At 46.5% G+C, this 17,268-nt stretch overlaps 1 protein-coding gene across 1 annotated transcript in view; it reads right to left on the bottom strand.

Moving 5' to 3' along the window:
* LOC142558263 (ATP-binding cassette sub-family C member 3-like) overlaps positions 1-17,268 on the bottom strand; it is a 150,533-nt gene that overhangs the window by 79,156 nt on the left and 54,109 nt on the right. The window contains exon 5 of the mRNA XM_075670420.1: positions 7,454-7,645. Within this exon, the coding sequence (XP_075526535.1) occupies positions 7,454-7,645 (192 nt within the window). The remainder of the gene's footprint in view (positions 1-7,453; positions 7,646-17,268) is intronic.

The following is a 17,268-nucleotide window of genomic DNA, read 5'->3' as shown; positions in this document are numbered from 1 at the left end:
TGGGCTTCGGCAAACTCCTCGGTGGTGTTAGTTACCCCCAGCTTGATGTTGTCTACCTGCTGGATCCACAAGGTATGTGCTTCTGGTTGTGATGTCATCGCGATAGTTCCATTGTCACGATTACAGCTTCGTGGTATCTTACTCTCGTCATGCCGTCCTCGTCACGTCTTCTACCCTGACCCAATGGTCCAAGCTGTTGAACAGCTTGGGCCACGTGGTACGGGCTGACGAATGTGATGGCATTGTGTTCATTGCATCGCTTTCATTCCAGCTTTGTCATCCGACACTCGTCCTGCCCTCGTCGTCACGCATTCTATAACGACCGACTGGCTCACATTGTGCAATAGCTTGTCACTAAGTATGTGGTCGTGGTCGTGATGGCCTCGCGGTCGTTCCATCATCGTCCTTCCAAGCTTGTTAGACGACTCTTGTCAGGCCATCATCGCCGCGCCATCGCCGTCATACAATCGTCGTGGACCCACGGTCACACTGCCATCGTAATGTCGCCTTAGTCGTTTACCGTCGTCATTATAATGCCGTCATCCGACTATCGTCATGCCACCATTGTGCCATCATCGCCGTTACGCAGTCGTCATACCGTTGTCGTCAAGCGGTCGTCATTATATTGCCTTCATTATTACTCGTTAAATCTGACTGTCGTCACCCAATCGTGATTATGTCACCGTTGTCAGGCCATCGTAGTGCCGCAGTCGCTAGTACGCAACCATTTTCAGGCCATTGTCGTATTGCTGCCGCGGTCATGCCATCGTCATGACTCTAGCATCATCATCCGACTCTCGTCAGGCCATCGTCGTCCCGCCGAGGTTACCATGCACGCTCCACTATGCACTCGTCGCCATCCTATTGTCGTCATTGCGTCGTCGTCATTCAGTTATCGTGATGCATTCGTTATGATACCACCGTCGTAATGCCTTGGCGGTCGCTTAATCGTTGTCAGTCTAACTTGGAGATCCGACTCGTTTTACCGTCGCATTCGCCATTATGATGGCGTCGCATTCGCCATCATGCAATTGTAATCAAGCTGTCGTCGTCATAGTGTCATTTTATCATTATGAGCACTTCATCAATGCTATTCCATTGTCATCATGTCGTCATCGTCCAGCGCATTCGCTGATCCTTCAACTTCATTCCTTCGTCATTCTATTGTCTCATGCTGCCGTCATTTAATCGTGAATGTGAATAAAGTGAAAATGAGACATCCACCCAATCGTAGCAATTGCTACAAAGGAAGCCCATACGGGCTCCTCGGAAGAAAAGCCCCGCTGTTGAAGAAAAATTCCTCCTGGTCCGGGACTCGAACTAGGGTCTACCATCATTCCGGTGCAGCCGCTGTATTATCTGAGCAAACCAGGCGGCTAGCAGACGGCAGGGCGAAGTCGAATTTATTGATAACGCCAAGCAAAGGCGAGAGTTTGACTTAATAGTTTTGCTGAAACCCGCAAGGTGGAGTGAAGTCATTAATAAAGGGAGGATGCGATATCCACCCAATCGTAGCAATTGCTACAAAGGAAACCCATACAGGTTAATCGAAAGAAAGACCTCGCAGTTGCGAAAATCCTTGTTTTAATAATTATTTCCCTCCACCTCGCGCGTTAGAACGAGTACGTCAATCGTGAAGATGCCGCCATTGTTATGCCATGGTCGCTAGTGCGTTGTCGTCAGACAGCCACTATTATGCATCTGTTGTCTTGCCATCATCGTCATGCCGTCGGGGTCGGGTCATCTTCGTCATTGCAGCTTCTTCATCTGGTTATTGCCATATCGTGGCCAGCACGCGTTTCTTGCCATACAGTCGTCGTCATCTTATTGGTATGTTGTCGTCACGCTGTCGTTGTTATACTGTCGCCATTATTTAAGAGTGGAAATTTCATTGTCGTCAGAGGGTCGGCGTTATGCCGCCTTGTCGTTCTATCAAAGTCACTCCTCCTCATCACGCCATCGGCGGCTGTCGAACCATTGTGAGCATGCAACAGTCGTCACTCCGGCTTCTTCATCCAAAGCTTGTCATGCCGTCACCGTCTCGCAATTGTTGTCGTGCCATCGTTTGTCGTACGGGATTTGTTATCCGTCGTCGTCACGCCATTGTCTTCATACACTCGGCATTCAATTGCCGTTATACTGTTGCCATGCCGTCGTCATCACTGTGCCGTCGTCAGGTCGTCGGGATCATGCATTCGTTGTCGTACCATCGTTGTGATGCCCTTGTGGTCGTTCCATTGTCGTCATTCAAATTTCGCCATCCAGCACCCGTCATGCGATAATAATAATCTTCCATCGTCAATTGTCATGTCGCCGTCACGTTTTCGCTTTACCATCGGCAACCCTTCAATGGTCGTCATTCCCACGGTCGTCATTCCATCGTCGCCGTACCTCCGTCCTCGATCCACTCATGCAATTTCTGCGTGATCCTATCGGCATTACGTTGTCGTTACTCAATAGTGAGTATGCCTCCGTTTTCACACAATCATCATCATTGTGCCGCCCTCAGGGAATTGCTATCATGCATTCGTTATTATAACGTCGTCCCAATGGCGGCGTAGTCACGCGATCATCGTCATTCCAGCTTCGTCATTCGGTATCGTTTTACCATCTTCATCATGCTATCGTGTTCACACACTCGTCGTCATCCCTTTGTTCTCATGTTAACTTCATCACGCTTTCGTCATAATACAGTCATTATTTAAGAATGGTCATCAGGTTGTTGTCATGCCGTTGTCGTCATACCGCCTTTGTCGTTCCATCGTTGTCATTCCTTCTTCGTAAACCTGTGGTCACTGTGCGTCGGCGCTACACTGTCATTGTCATGCCACCACGCTCATGGGCGACCTTGGCAAGCGAGTGCCATAGGAACATGACAGGTTACCGGATTATTCCACATGTAGGCACAATAACACAAGTTTCCGGAGGACAACTGGAGATGCTAAATAAACTTAAATTCAGAAACGCAGTGAGTGGCTACATTAATGGAAACTGAGCCGCATGGTCATCGGCCGTCATACTTAAATGAGTTGTGCCCTAATCTTCAGTTTTTACGTGGTGTTTATCCCATGTCAGAAATTCCTTTCATATCGCTCTTGTTTAAGATAACGCTGTTTATCAACTGCGCAAGGTCAGCATTCTGACACTACTATGTATTCACAATGTTTTTGTTTGTTTTGCCTCTCTTTGCAAACATTTGCTCGAAGCTGATGTAGACCAATACCGTGCACAGCATAGATGCAGTTTCCTTTTCCTTTGCATAAAGTGTGCCCGTTGGTCACTACTAATTTTGTGTTTTTCGTGTTTGATTCTTTAGGCAGGTAACACGCAACAGGCATTTGCATTTGTTTCTCTTCACATGGTGTCAAACCCTTCCCCAAAACTTCTTTGGTGTTGTTATAGTGCAGTATAATGCAGTGTATTAAGTGTGCGAGCTCTGTATTGTCTTATGTGCATGCCGAATGTAAACATGCAAACAAAAATATTTTTGTGGGTGGAAGTACTGCGGCTTAGTGTGAACAATTTAGAAAGGCCTCACAAAAAGTGACACAAATTACAGCAAAAGCAGTCATACAGCTGTGATCGAAATTAAGTTTGTACTCTGCACCGCCTAATTCATCCTTGTTTGAATAGGTTCCCTCAGGAGCGCGGCATTCGGCCAGTAACACTTGTGAATACTGCCCCCATGATTAACAGAAATATCAAAATTCTTGCGTTGGACATAAAGGGGCGCAGTTCAATATTTTTCAACGCCAAAGGTTAAGATGGAACCACCACCATCATCATCAGCCTGGTTACGCCCACTGCAGGGCAAAGGCCTCTCCCATACTCCTCCAACAACCCCGGTCATGTACTAATTGTGGCCATATCGTCCCTGCAAACTTCTTAATCTCATCCGCCCACCTAACTTTCTGCCGCACCCAGCTACGCTTCCCTTCCCTTGGAATCCAGTCCGTAACCCTTAATGACCATCGGTTATCTTCCCTCCTCATTACATGTCCTGCCCATGCCCATTTGTTTTTCTTGATTTCAAGTAAGATGTCACTAATTCGTGTTTGTTCCCTCACCCAATCTGCTCTTTTCTTATCCCTTAACCTTACACCCATCATTCTTCTTTCCATAGCTCGTTGCGTCGTCCTCAATTTAAGTAGAACCCTTTTCGTAAGCCTCCAGGTTTCTGCCCCGCACGTGAGTACTCGTAAGACATCTGTTACACACTTTTCTCTTGAGGGATGATGGCTACCGGCTGTTCATGATCTGAGAATGCCTGCCAAACGCACCCCAGCCCATTCTTATTCTTCTGATTATTTCCGTCTCATGATCCCGATCCGCCGTCACTACCTGCCCTAAGTAGATGTATTCCCTTATCACTTCCAATGCCTCGCTACCTATTGTAAATTGCTGTTCTCTTCCGAGACTGTTAAACATTATTTTAGTTTTCTGCAGATTAATTTTTAGACCCAATCTTCTGCTTTGCCTCTCCAGGTCAGTGAGCATGCATTGCAATTGTTCCCCTGAGTTACTAAGCAAGGCAATATCATCAGCGAATCGCAAGTTACTAAGGTATTCTCCATTAACTTTTATCCGCAATTCTTCCTAATCCAGGTCTCTGAATACGTCCTGTAAACACGCTGTGAATAGCATTCGAGAGATCGTATCTCCCTGCCTGACGCCTTTCTTTATTGAGATTTTGTTGCTTTCTTTATGGAGGACTACGGTGGCTGTGGAGCCGCTATAGATATCTTTCAGTATTTTTACGTATGGCTTGTCTACACCCTGATTCCGCAATGCCTCCATGACTGCTGAGGTTTCGACAGAATCAAACGCTTTCTCGTAATCAATGAAAGCTATATATAAGGGTTGGTTATATTCCGCACATTTCTCTATCGCCTGATTGACAGAGCCAAAACCAAAAGCGTTCATATCGAAACCGAAACCATAACAGTGTAATACGACGCGCACACTGTTCGATGAGGTGATTAACAGTTTCGCCAGCCGCTTGGGACGTCACTGGCACCCGTGTGGTAGCTGGACTGCAGATCTCTACGGGAGTGTCCGCTCTTTAATCTGTGGAGCCCCATGGCGACTCCGACGGTGATCTCGACGGCGACGATCGCGGTGAATATTTGCTTGGAATGTCCATGTTTTTACAATGGCGAGCAACGTGACCAATACACTGACAAGCCAAACAGATTGGCCGATCACCTGCGGTTCACCACTCCGCTGGATTCCGGCAGCGTTCGGCAGGAGATCGTGGACCAGCCGATGGACATGGAGCATGAGACAGCTGTGACGCCGCATTGGCACATGCAGAATGAACTCCAAGATTAGCGAGTTATTCGTGTAGCCCGCACAAATGGTTCTGTCCACGTAGGCAAGTTGTTCGGTTCGCTGAAGCGGGAAAAAAGAGCTGCAGGAGCCATGGCTTCCATTGCTCTCCGCACTGTCCACGTCAGGTCATATGATGATGGTGATCGCTGCCATTCTACCCTGTCGTCACATGAGGATGTGTGAGCTGTGCTCGGCAGACGAGCGAACGGCGTTGCAATGCAGTGGCTCTTGGGTCGCTCAAAGCATTGGCACTCTTTTATGACGTCCTGTACTGTTTCACAATTTTTGCACATCAGCAGGTTGAAACCATTGTAAGCGATCCCTTTCAGTACATACCCAGCCTTGTCTGACTCAGCCATATCACTGTCGGCCTTACGGCAAAGAGCCAGCACGTCCTGGGTGCAAGAGAGGTATGATTCTGTTGACGTCTGGGCGCGGGTCAGTAGTTATTTCTTAGCGGTGCTCTTGCGCCCTGCGGAATGGCCAAACAAGTCCCTCCGCTCGTGTCTGCACGTGTCCCAGTCGTTAAGCTCTTACTCTTGGTTGTCATACCACACCTTCGCCGTGCCTTGTAGGAAGAACAGCAAGTTAGCCAACATAATCGTCGGATCCAATTTGTTGTGAGCACTTCCACACCCATAGATGGCGATTCATTCTTCCACGTCGAGGTGGTCGGCTCCGCAGAACCTTCCTGGATCCCGCGGCTGAGCCAGCACAAGCGTAGGGGTTGAAGCGCTGATGTGGGCTGCGCCATGTTAGGTTCTGTTTCGTCCGTCAGTTGCCCAGTCCGAGGTGACGACCCCTGCGGAGCTCCGTTGTTGCTTCTTGTGGTCACCCAGCATATCTCACCAATTTGTTACGTAGCAAAAGTCACATATAAATATGTATTTACAATATTTAAAAGAAAGACAGCGATGCATATACAATATTGCTGTCGAGACCGATTCCACCTCTACGCGTCAAATCATCTCCTTCCGACTAGCGCAACTCTTGGTTGCACTGTAACAAACAAACAAACAAACAAACAAACAAACAAACAAACAAACAAAACAAACAAACTGAGTTTTACACGCCAAAACTATCATTTGATTATGAGGAATGCCGTAAAGGAGGAGTCCAGATTGATTTTGACTACCAGGGGATTTTTATCGTGCGCCAACTGCATGGACCACGGCCATTTTTGCATCTCATCCCCATCGAAATGCGGCTGCCGCGGCTGGGGTTTGATCCCGCGACCCGGTGGATAGAAGCGCAACACCATAGCCGCCAAGCCACCATGGCGGGTGCCGATATAATTGCTATCGCAATAGAATGTCACGACCTGCCTCGAATACCGCGCATTCGCGTAATCTCAGGTGATGTACTGCGTGTACTGCGTGCACTGGTGATGTCCTACTGAAATCGTCACTCTTGACTTATCTGATTTTAGAACAAAACAGCACCGCTCTCACATAATCATTGTCTGCTGCCGTGCCTTAAAGTCAATTAAGATGTTTATAGGTGGTGAAAAAGTAACGTTGATGCTGCCTTTTTATGGTTACTCTTTATAGTGCATGGTAGGGAGCACGTTACTATTTTATTTCTGCATCACGTATATAAATTTGATATTTACACGGTGGTTGAAATTTTTCTATGTGATAGCATTTGTAGAATCATTCAAGGGCGCTTGTTGTTGTAGTTTATGATTATAAACAGCTGGTTGAAGGGTGGAAATTGTACGAAGGCGAACAGGCAGAACATCGTTGAAGGTATGAAAGAAAGTAGGCGAACGGGTGAGGAGGTTGGTGCTGACATTTACGTCGGCCTCACTCGAGAGTGCGGCACTATCTTATGCGGTGAGAAAGCTATCGTATCCATAGAGAAGGCGGCCACTGCTCCATTGGTGGAGCAGCTTCGTCAGGCCTTCCTATATGCAGCGCATATATTCAGGCAACGCGTTGTGGCCGGGGCTTGTGCATCGCGAATGCGTTGTTTGAAAGACAAGATGGCAGAAGAAAGGTAAGCGCTTTGTTGACCTATGTCTGAGAGGCACTAGTGTTATCGTCATTACCTTCCGCGAGGAGCCATTAACTTGCTCAGTTTTGAGCGGAAGCAAAACCTCGGCAAAAGCCTCAGTGGTTACCTTTTCGCGCGGTAGGATGGTGAACGTGATGTTACTGAGGCAGTCGTCCAGTTTGGATGGTTGGTACGAGGCACAGTAGTCCTGAAACTCTATACGACCTTCAGTTGGCCATTCAGGATGCATGACCGTCTTGCTTTCGGCGGAGGCTTCTCTTCGAACCGGCTTGCCATGCTTTGTGACGTCAGGATATTCCTGCATGACATGCAGTTGATTATTTTTACAGTGAAACTGCGTACATCTGCACTTGTCGCGTCCGTGGGTGAAAATTCAAGCAACTGCCACACATCCACGGCAGCACCGGCCGGCCGAGACAAAGAAAATAAAGAGAACCAGAATGGTCGCCGTCGCGCACAGCGTTTGCCGCAAGCGTTTCCCGGTAAAGATAGCGGTTGCATCAGGTGCATTGGTCGGGAAGCGGCAACTGTAGCATACGAAGCAGGGAGATACGTAACTACATTATCGTATGTCAAAATAGAACCCGCCTAGCGATTGGTTTTATTCGTTATGAAATCACTAAAGAAAGGGCACGCATAATTAGGAATCCCGATAAGCAGTGTCAACACGATTAGGGGCAACGTGGGCAGCAACGTCGATATGCACAACGGGGTCCTGTTCCGGCTAGGTTGGAAGCAGCGGTTCCTCCTCAAAGCAAACCACGCATAGTTAGGACGCCTGAAGAGTAGCACGAGCACGATGAGCAACTAAAGGAACAGCAACGTCAATAGGCACGACGGCGTCGTGCAAAGGCTCGGCAGGACCCAGTTCAAGGCTACGTCAAATTCGTCGATGGAATCAGGTGATACCACAGCTTCGCTGGCCAACCCCCTTCGCAGCATGGGTTCGAGCCCATTCTTTTTAGATACATTGCCAATATACGCTGAACAACCACATCCGCGCCAGCAGCCTACGTTCATGACATCATTAGGCTTCATAAAAATTCACCGACGATTACGCGACTTCCTAAAGATAAATTTGAGCGCAGCTCTATAAGTGTTTTCACTTCCCGATACAATGGCTGGCGCGGACAAGCAGCCCGTTGCAAATGGAGCGAAGTGTGGCGCGACTGTCTCGCTATTCGCGAGGGGCAGCGTGTGGGTGACGCGTGGCTGCGATTAACAACTGCCGCCGCAGACCGATCTCTGCTCACGCAGCGCTTTGTTTCCATACATGGTATGGGTGGCGTCATAGATGCGACGCGCGCTACGCAGCAAGCATTGCCGCAGAGTCCGTCTTGAGCCGCACTGCGCTTGTCTTCTCATGCTCGCCACACTTCTTTCCCCGTCGTGGTTCCTCTGTGCGCTCATCCTCTGCTCTCTCTTCGATATCGCAGTCTTTCGTCCCGCGCAGCACTCCGCGTTGGCTCCTTCATCCTTCGCTGTTCGCGGTTACGAAGGGCGGCGATGCTCGCTGCAGGAACGAGTGCCTATGAGCCGCTCTCCGAAATGTGCTACGTGTACACAAACTGATACCGTTTATGAACTTGAGAGGAACAGCGCTGCTGCTGGCAGCAGTGATGTAGGCAGCATCGGAAATAAATTCGCTACGAATAACCCCTCCCCCACTTTCAGTTAGATCTTGAGGCCCTACGGAATAAGCGTGACAGGAATTATTTTGCAAATAGCTACACGCACGAAGTGAAAACTAGCTTTACCTGCACTAGTTTACTAGCTTTACTTGCACAGAGCGCCTTCGACAAGAAGGAAAGAACAATTTTACACTCTTTTATCGCCTGCTTTACACCGCTTACGTTTACTCATGAGTTGCCATCATTAGGTTTTTAGATCTGCGGCTGCGTTTTAACCCCGATCATGCTTGCTGGGTGCATGAACCTAGAGCTAACAAGCCTCCTTTGCCGTTCAGCTCTGCTCAGTCAAAGCTGGTAACGAGAACAATTGTTCTTCCCTTCTTGTCGAATGCGCTCTGCAATTCATGCGAACATGCCGTCGAAGAAAGTGTACAAAAGCTGGTACAGCGTTTGGAGGCGGCAGGTTATCCTAAACATATCATTGTTTCCGTCGCTGAAGGTTTGTATCGCAGAAAGAAAGTTACATCACGCATGAACGACGAGCAGAGAGCGGAAGAGAAAAGGAAAATGGAAGAAAAAAGGAAGAAAGAAAAAGTAGCCGTGATACGTTACCTGCATAAGGTGTCGCACAATCTAAGGAAAGTAGGGCAACATACTGGCGTAAAAGTGGTTGTCACGGCGCCAAGAAAAGCTGTTGAGAGTCTGCAAAAAGAGCTGTCCTACTCGAACGCGGAAGCCTGAATGTACGTTTAAACACAGAGATGCCTACGTACCTTGCAGGAGGGGGGGTTGTGCACAATATTCCATTCCGCATAAGGATGGCCGACACCACAACCTGTGGCCACTGCGGGAATGAAGAATCAATTGGCCATACTTTGTGCGCCTGCCCGCAGTACAGTCCACAGAGGGCATGCCTTCGCCACGAACTTGACCAACTGGACGACCAACCGCTATCCGAAAAAAGAATTCTACAGCATCGAAAGGACTTACCGTCACAGAAGAAAGGCCGTGCAAGCGCTATTGCGCTTTTTGCGATCTACCGGTCTGTGTGAACGACTTTAACTGGAACGCCTTTTGTGTGTGTGTCTCCATGTGTGCGTGTTGTCTTTTTTCCTTTTTTTTGCGTTTTCCTCTCTGTCATCTTTCTAACCCCTATCCCCCATCCCCAGTGTAGGGTAGCAAACTGGAGACTCATATCTGGTTAACCTCCCTGCCTTTCCTCTTCATTCTCTCTCTCTCTCTCTCCATTCTCGTGTGGAAGTACTACATTGGCCAAACGGCCAGATGTTTGAATGTGCGTCTCCAAGAGCACAGTAATAAAGTGGGCAATATTACCACAGACGGTCATGTGGCGGCCCATTGGAAAAAGTGTGTTGCACAACCACCTTGCCATCCTTTGTTAGCACGGTCCATATTGTACCGGCACCGCAAAGACGTGACAAGAGAAATCAAGGAAGCATCCGAGATTGCACTAGCAGGTGATCTGTGCGTCAGCAGAGTGTCTGTGGTATTATCAACTACAGAGCTTGAATCCATGGCAAGACGGCATGTGGCGTTCGTGTCAAGCTTTATGTCCTTCTTTCCCTTAGCAGAATCAGTTGCGTATATGTGCTCCTCATCCGCAATATACGGTGTGTTGAAAGTTAGCGCTTATCCTGTATAGTCTTTGTCGATCGTCCTTTCCGCGCTATGCTTCCAGTGTAACTACGACTCCTGCTTGGTGCCTCATTCAACCAAAGATCAACCTGACAATAGCTGCCATCCGGAAAAAAGCTGATATGTCATCGCCGGCTATTAAACAGCTTGCCTTACTCCTATTAAATGAGAAGTACCGGTATTACATAATATACACCGACGGCTCCGCCCTGCCGAAGAACTCTACCACAGCTGTCGTCATTACAGCAAAAGCCAGCACTAACGTCGACGGTAGCAGAACTCGCAGCTCTTCGAGTCGTACTACACTTTATTAATGACGAACCAACACACAAATAGTGGGCGCGGCGACAGCTTTGGAACCATGCGTCGAAAGAATCCGTTCGTGTTCTTGGTACAGGCCGTGATTTGCATGAGGTACAGCGATGCAGCCTCAGCTACGGAGTGCGATCCAGCTGTGGGGAAGCTGACGGAATTGCGCGGCCACCAGAGCAATGCATCGGCAGGCTTTTCCGCTGACGACACGCCGGGTCTGCGCAGCTGGACGACGCACTTGGGCCGACATCGAGCGCCACCATCCGCTACGTCACCGCTATCAGAGAGTACAAAAGCAACTCAAGAGTGGCAGTCGACCAGTGGGCGCGGCGAGAGCTTTGGAACCGTGCGTCTAAAGAATCCGTTCTTGTTCTTGATACAGGTGAGAGATTACCGCCATGATTCTGGCTATAGTAGTGACTATGTGTGCCTTTTGCTCTTGCCGTGGCCACGGCTGCTTACAGATGCGTTAAAAAATGTGTACCATTGTTTTGTGGACTTACTAGCTTCCTTCGGGGACGTTGAATTCAATCCAGGCCCCTCTACCGAAATTATGCTGCAAACAATTGTGGACGACTTGCGAGAACTTAAAGAAGGTGTGGTCATAACAAACCGGCGCCTAGATGAAGGCGTTGATAAGTTAGCTTCTATTGACCAAAAAGTGGAGGATATTTCGACCACTGTTAAGACCTACACAGCCAAGGTAGACGACCTGCAGAAAACCGTTGGCAGCCTACTGGTAAAAGTAGATGACCTCGAAAACCGAAGCCGAAGGAACAAGTTAATATTGTATGATTTCCCGGAACCAACGGAAGTAGCATCCCAATCTTTGGAACAAGAGGTTTCGAGAAAAATCCTCGACAACATACTAAAAGTTACAAATGTGTCGATTGAGCGAGTGCATCGAATAGGGAAGCCTACGGATGACAAATGCCGCCCCGTAATATTCAGGCTTGTAGACTACCGACGTTAAAGAACTAAAAAATTATAGACCGATTAGCTTACTCCCACTATTACATAAAATATTTAACAAAATAATATCCAATAGAATAAGGACAACACTGCAATTTAGTCAACCAAGGGAGCAGGCTGGCTTCAGGAAAGGTTACTCTACAATGAATCACATCCATGTCATTCACCAGGTTATCGAGAAATCCGCAGAGTACAATAAACCTCTCTATATGGCTTTCATAGATTACGAAAACGCATTTGATTAGGCAGCGCTACCAGCAGTCATAGAGACATTACATAATCAAGGAGCACAGACCACTCACGTAAATACCATAGAAAATATCTACAGGGATTCCACAGCCACCTTAATTCTACACAGGAAAAGTAGAAAGACACCTATAAAGAAAGGGGTCAGACAAGGAAACACAATCTCTCTAATGTTATTCACTGCGTACTTAGAAGCATTCAAGCTATTAAACTGGGAAGGCTTAGGAGTAAAGATCGACGTCGAATACCTCAACAACCTTCGGTTTGCCGATGACATTGTTCTATTCAGAAACAATGCAGACGAGTTACAACAAATGATTCAGGACGTTAACAGGGAGAGTGTAAGAGTGGGACTGAAGATTAATATGCAGAAGACGAAGATAATGATAGATAACCTGGCAAGGGAACAAGAGTTCAAGACCGCAAGTCAGCCTCTAGAGCCTGTGGAGGAGTACGTTTACCTAGGTCAACTAATCACAGGGAACCCGGACCATGAGAAGGAAATTCACAGAAGAAAAAAATGGGTGGGATTGCGTACGGCAGACATCGTGAGCTCCTGAATAGGAGCTTAACGTTATCATTGAAAAGGAAAGTATACAATCAGTGCATTTTACCGGGGCTGACATACGGCACAGAGGCTTGGCGGCTGACAAAGAAGCTTGAGAACAAGGTAAGGACTACGCAAAGAGCGATGGAACGAAGAATGCTAGGCATAACTTTAAGAGACACGAAGAGAGCAGTTTGGATCAGAGAGCAAATGGACATAGACGATATTCTAATAGACATTAAAAGAAAAAAATGGTGCTGGGCAGGTCACGTAATGCGCAGACTAGATAACTATTGAACCATTAGGGTAACAGAATGGGTACCAAGAGAAAGGAAGCGCAGTAGAGGACGGCAGAAGACTAGATGGAGTGATGAAATTAGGAAATTTCCGGGTGCTATTTGGAATCGCTTGGAGGAGGACAGGGGTAATTGGACATCGCAGGGAGAGCCCTTCGTTCTGCAGTTGACATGAATAGGATGATGATGATGATGGGACTACCGAGACAAATTAAAGATACTGAGAGTGTAGCTTTCAAGAACACTTCATACAGCATTTCAGAGGACTTCTCTCCTAGAATCCAACCAATAAGAAAAAAAACTATGGACCTGGACAAAACCGAGACAGAGGCGACAAGGTATTTTTATCCTTCGACAAGGTTAGAATCAATGGGAATACGTTCAGATGGTACGAGGCATTGGACCGGGCAGTTCCTTCAACAGAAAATTGACATACCCGGTCTAATTCCAGTCAGAACAGCATGAAAGTAAAACTAAATCTCATTTGTTAGAGCTACCCCACGCCTTTAGTCCGCTAACTGTTTTAAATGTTAACGCCCGGAGCGTTGTGAACAAGTCTGATGACCTTGAAAGCCTACTTATTAGTAACAATTCTGACATCACGCTTCTAACGGAAACATGGCTTCATGATGCTGTCCCTGGTTCTGACATAATACCCGGATCGTACAACACAATTCGCCACGACCGTGGCTCGAGCGGCGGTGGTGTCGCGACCATAATAAAAAAGGGCATCCTATTCACATCCATTGCACACAATACTTCTGCTGAAATGGTTTGGATTCTAGTGCCGTCTTTCAAATGTAAGGTTCTTATTGGTGTAGTATACAGGCATCCGAATGCAGATATCTCAATTTCGAAATCGCTGCACGATTTTGTTTACGCCCACAGTAAACACTACACTCATATTATCTTACGCGGTGACTTTAATCTACCGATGATAAACTGGGACGATCTCTGTGCTCGGCATTCTTGTCAGCATGCTAAAGTACTGCTCGATTTGGCGTTTTCCTTTAATCTAAAACAAGCAGTAGGAAAACCTACACGTGTTACTTCAAGCTCAAGAACTATCCTCGACCTTGTTCTTATCTCTGAAGCAGTCAGTGAAACAGGATTTAGTGTAGAAGTTTTACCAGGCATATCAGATCATGAAGCGATCCTGCTTAAAAGCAATCTACAGCAAAAAATTATCCGTTGTCAAGACAAAAAAATGTCTTGGATTTTGGGAGAGCGGCTGATGAAAGTGTACTCGACTACTTAGAACAATATTTCGACACTTTTATTCTAAAATCAATTGAAGGTATAATCAGTGTCAATAATTTATGGTTGCATTTTAAGGACGCAGTGCAGGAATGTATGCACAGGTACATTCCACCAAAACGTAAGAGAATGGCCCACAATAACCCTTGGATCACTCGTGACATACTGCGGCTAAAGCGCGGCTTAAAACGCCTGTCACGCTGCAATAGTTGTGTCGATCGTTCTGTGCTACCGTCAATGCGTACCGAACTTAGGAAAAAAAATAAAAGACTCAAAGTATCATTTTTTCAATGTTAAGCTACACCATTTTTTATCTAACGCCCCAAGAAAGTTTTGGATGCACATAACCGAGGAAAAGGAGCCGGTCACCAAAATTAGATTGACTGATACCGAGACCAGCTATAACCAGAATATTGCGGAAGCGTTCAACGAGTACTTTGCTTCGGCATTTCTACGCGGTACTGAAGACCATAGTCTAGAATTTTTAGGTTCTGGCTGCGAACTTACGGACCTTTTTGCTTCCGAAGAAAGTATTTTTTCGTCCCTATTAAACATAGACATAAAGAAATATGCTGGTCCTGATGACATACCAAATAATTTTTTTAGGCACGCGAAGTGGTGCGCAAAGAATCTGTTTATAATATTTAACGAAAGTCTAACGCAAGGTGTCCTTCCTGGCGATTGCAAAGCAGCAAAGATAATTCCCGTTCATAAGTCCGGAGATAAACTCAGTATTACTAATTACACACCCGTCTCGCTTCTCTGCACCGCTAGTAAGGTGATGGAGCACTTCGTTTTTAAGCGCTTGAGCAGCTTTCTGGAAAACAATAGTTTCTTTTCAGAAAAGCAGCATGGATTTCGGCGCGGCCTATCTACAGTTACTCAGCTCCTACATATTACCAATGAAGTCATGACAGTGCTGAACCGCGACGGGCAAATAGATGTGCTTTTGACTTTCAGAGAGCATTTGACCGTGTTTGCCACAAAAGACTAAAACTGAAGCTACAATGTGCGCTGAAAAATGAACAAATTCTTCGCTGGCTTGACTCTTACTTAACTAATCGAACACAATATGTCCGTATAGGAAACTCGATTTGTTCACCTGCTCCCGTACTTTCCGGTGTACCGCAGGGTTCAGTACTTGGACTTCTCTTTTTGATTTGTCTGAATGACTTGTCCTATGATTCCCCGGTACGATACCGGCTCTTCGCTGATGATTGCATTGTGTACCAAAACATTCAATCAATCTATGATCAGACTGCTATACAGGATTACTTTAATGCAATCGATAATTGGCGTCAGTCGTGGCGTATGAACTTAAATGCCTCAAAATGTACTCAAATGATAATTACAAGAAAGAAAGCACCATCAATTTGTTCATATAAAATCAATAATATAGCAGTTAAGACGGCTGACAAATTTAAGTACCTGGGTGTAGTCATTAACTGGAAGCTAACCTGGAACACTCATGTGCAATACGTCGTTTCGGCGTCGCTAAGGAAGCTATGGCTAATTAAACACCGGCTCAAACATTGCACTAGTAGGACTAAACTCGCCGCCTACACGGCACTCATTAAACAATTGCTTGAATATGCCGATGCTGTTAGGGATCTCCACACAAAGACCGGTGTCAACAACATTGAAAGCATGCAAACGAAAGCCCTTAGATTTATTTATAGTAGACGAGTCTCGATCACTGATCTCAGCACACAGTCTGGCCTGCAATCGCTAGAATTTCGGCCCAGACTGCATCGCTTACAAACTTTGTTTAATATCGTTAATAAACAGACAAACATGGATCCCCACATCTACATCAATTTTAATAAAACAGGAGAGACCAGACGCAAGCCCAGCAAAACGATTGTGATGCCACAGACTAAAACTACTGCTTATGGCTTCTCGTTTTTCCCTCGAATTATAGCAGATTGGAATGCTCTAACACAAGAAGTCGCTTGTATCTCCACGGTCGAATCCTTTGTGTCTGCCGTGCAATCTTTGCAATGAAGCGCGTTTGATTTAAAATCACCAGTTTGCTATTATTGTAATTTTGTACAAGCTGCCTTTACCGACGCAAGTCTGTATTATTCAGCATTTTTTTTTCATGGTTCTTTGTAACTCATGTTCTTGTTATTTTAACTTGCAGTGCCGACTTTGTACTCACTCGCTCATGCCTGGACTGCCAAGAGGCAGTGGGCAGTATCTAATAAATAAATAAAAATAAATAAATGGTCGATTTTCTGCGACTCGAAGACGGCGCTACAGGGTTTACTGTCAACCTTACGGCACGGTCCTCACGAACAGTTGGTATTTCAAATCACAGAGGCCATGCACCACCTGACTGAGAATGGACATGAAATAATTTTTCAGTGGCAACCAAGTTACTCAAGGAAGGATGCTCCGCGTATTTGCACACCAATGCATCACATCACAGTGGAATGAACCATATTTTATGCACGCCCGTATCTACGCCCTAAATCCAACATTAAGCCTAAAAATCCCACCAAAAGTTCCCCGAAGAGACGCGACCTATTTTTGTGAGTTATGGTTGGGCGTCACGTTTACCTGTGCCTACGCGTTCCGCTTAAGGATGGCCGACACCGCAGCATGTGGCGAGTGCGGCGACGCGGAAACAACCAGTCTGCTATTTTTCTTCTCTCCCCTTTCACTCTGAGCACAGTAGCAGGCTGAGACAACGTGTGGTCTGCACAACAAGCACAGTCGTAATCTTTCAGCGCAGTGTAGCAGCAGCGTCGATTTTTTTAGAAAATTTAGCCATTTGTTGTACATATTTTACGGTTATGCAAATGAACTTGAATCGATTCGAACCTGTGTGAACAGTTATTTTATTCGCTCCACAGTTCAACCAGAACTAAACGGTTTTCGGTGAACCGAAACGAAAACCGAAACGCGGAAAGTTTCGATTCGACAGTCAGGTTGCTGGGCGAATATGCACCGATAGAGGATGCTGTAATATTGAAAAGAAAAGGCAAAGAGATGACTTTGG

The sequence above is a fragment of the Dermacentor variabilis genome, chromosome 9, assembly GCF_050947875.1.
Source record: "Dermacentor variabilis isolate Ectoservices chromosome 9, ASM5094787v1, whole genome shotgun sequence".
In the NCBI taxonomy this organism is placed as follows: domain Eukaryota; kingdom Metazoa; phylum Arthropoda; class Arachnida; order Ixodida; family Ixodidae; genus Dermacentor; species Dermacentor variabilis.
The sequence above is the reverse complement of the archived record's forward strand: the minus strand, read 5'-3'. Positions and strand labels throughout refer to the sequence as shown.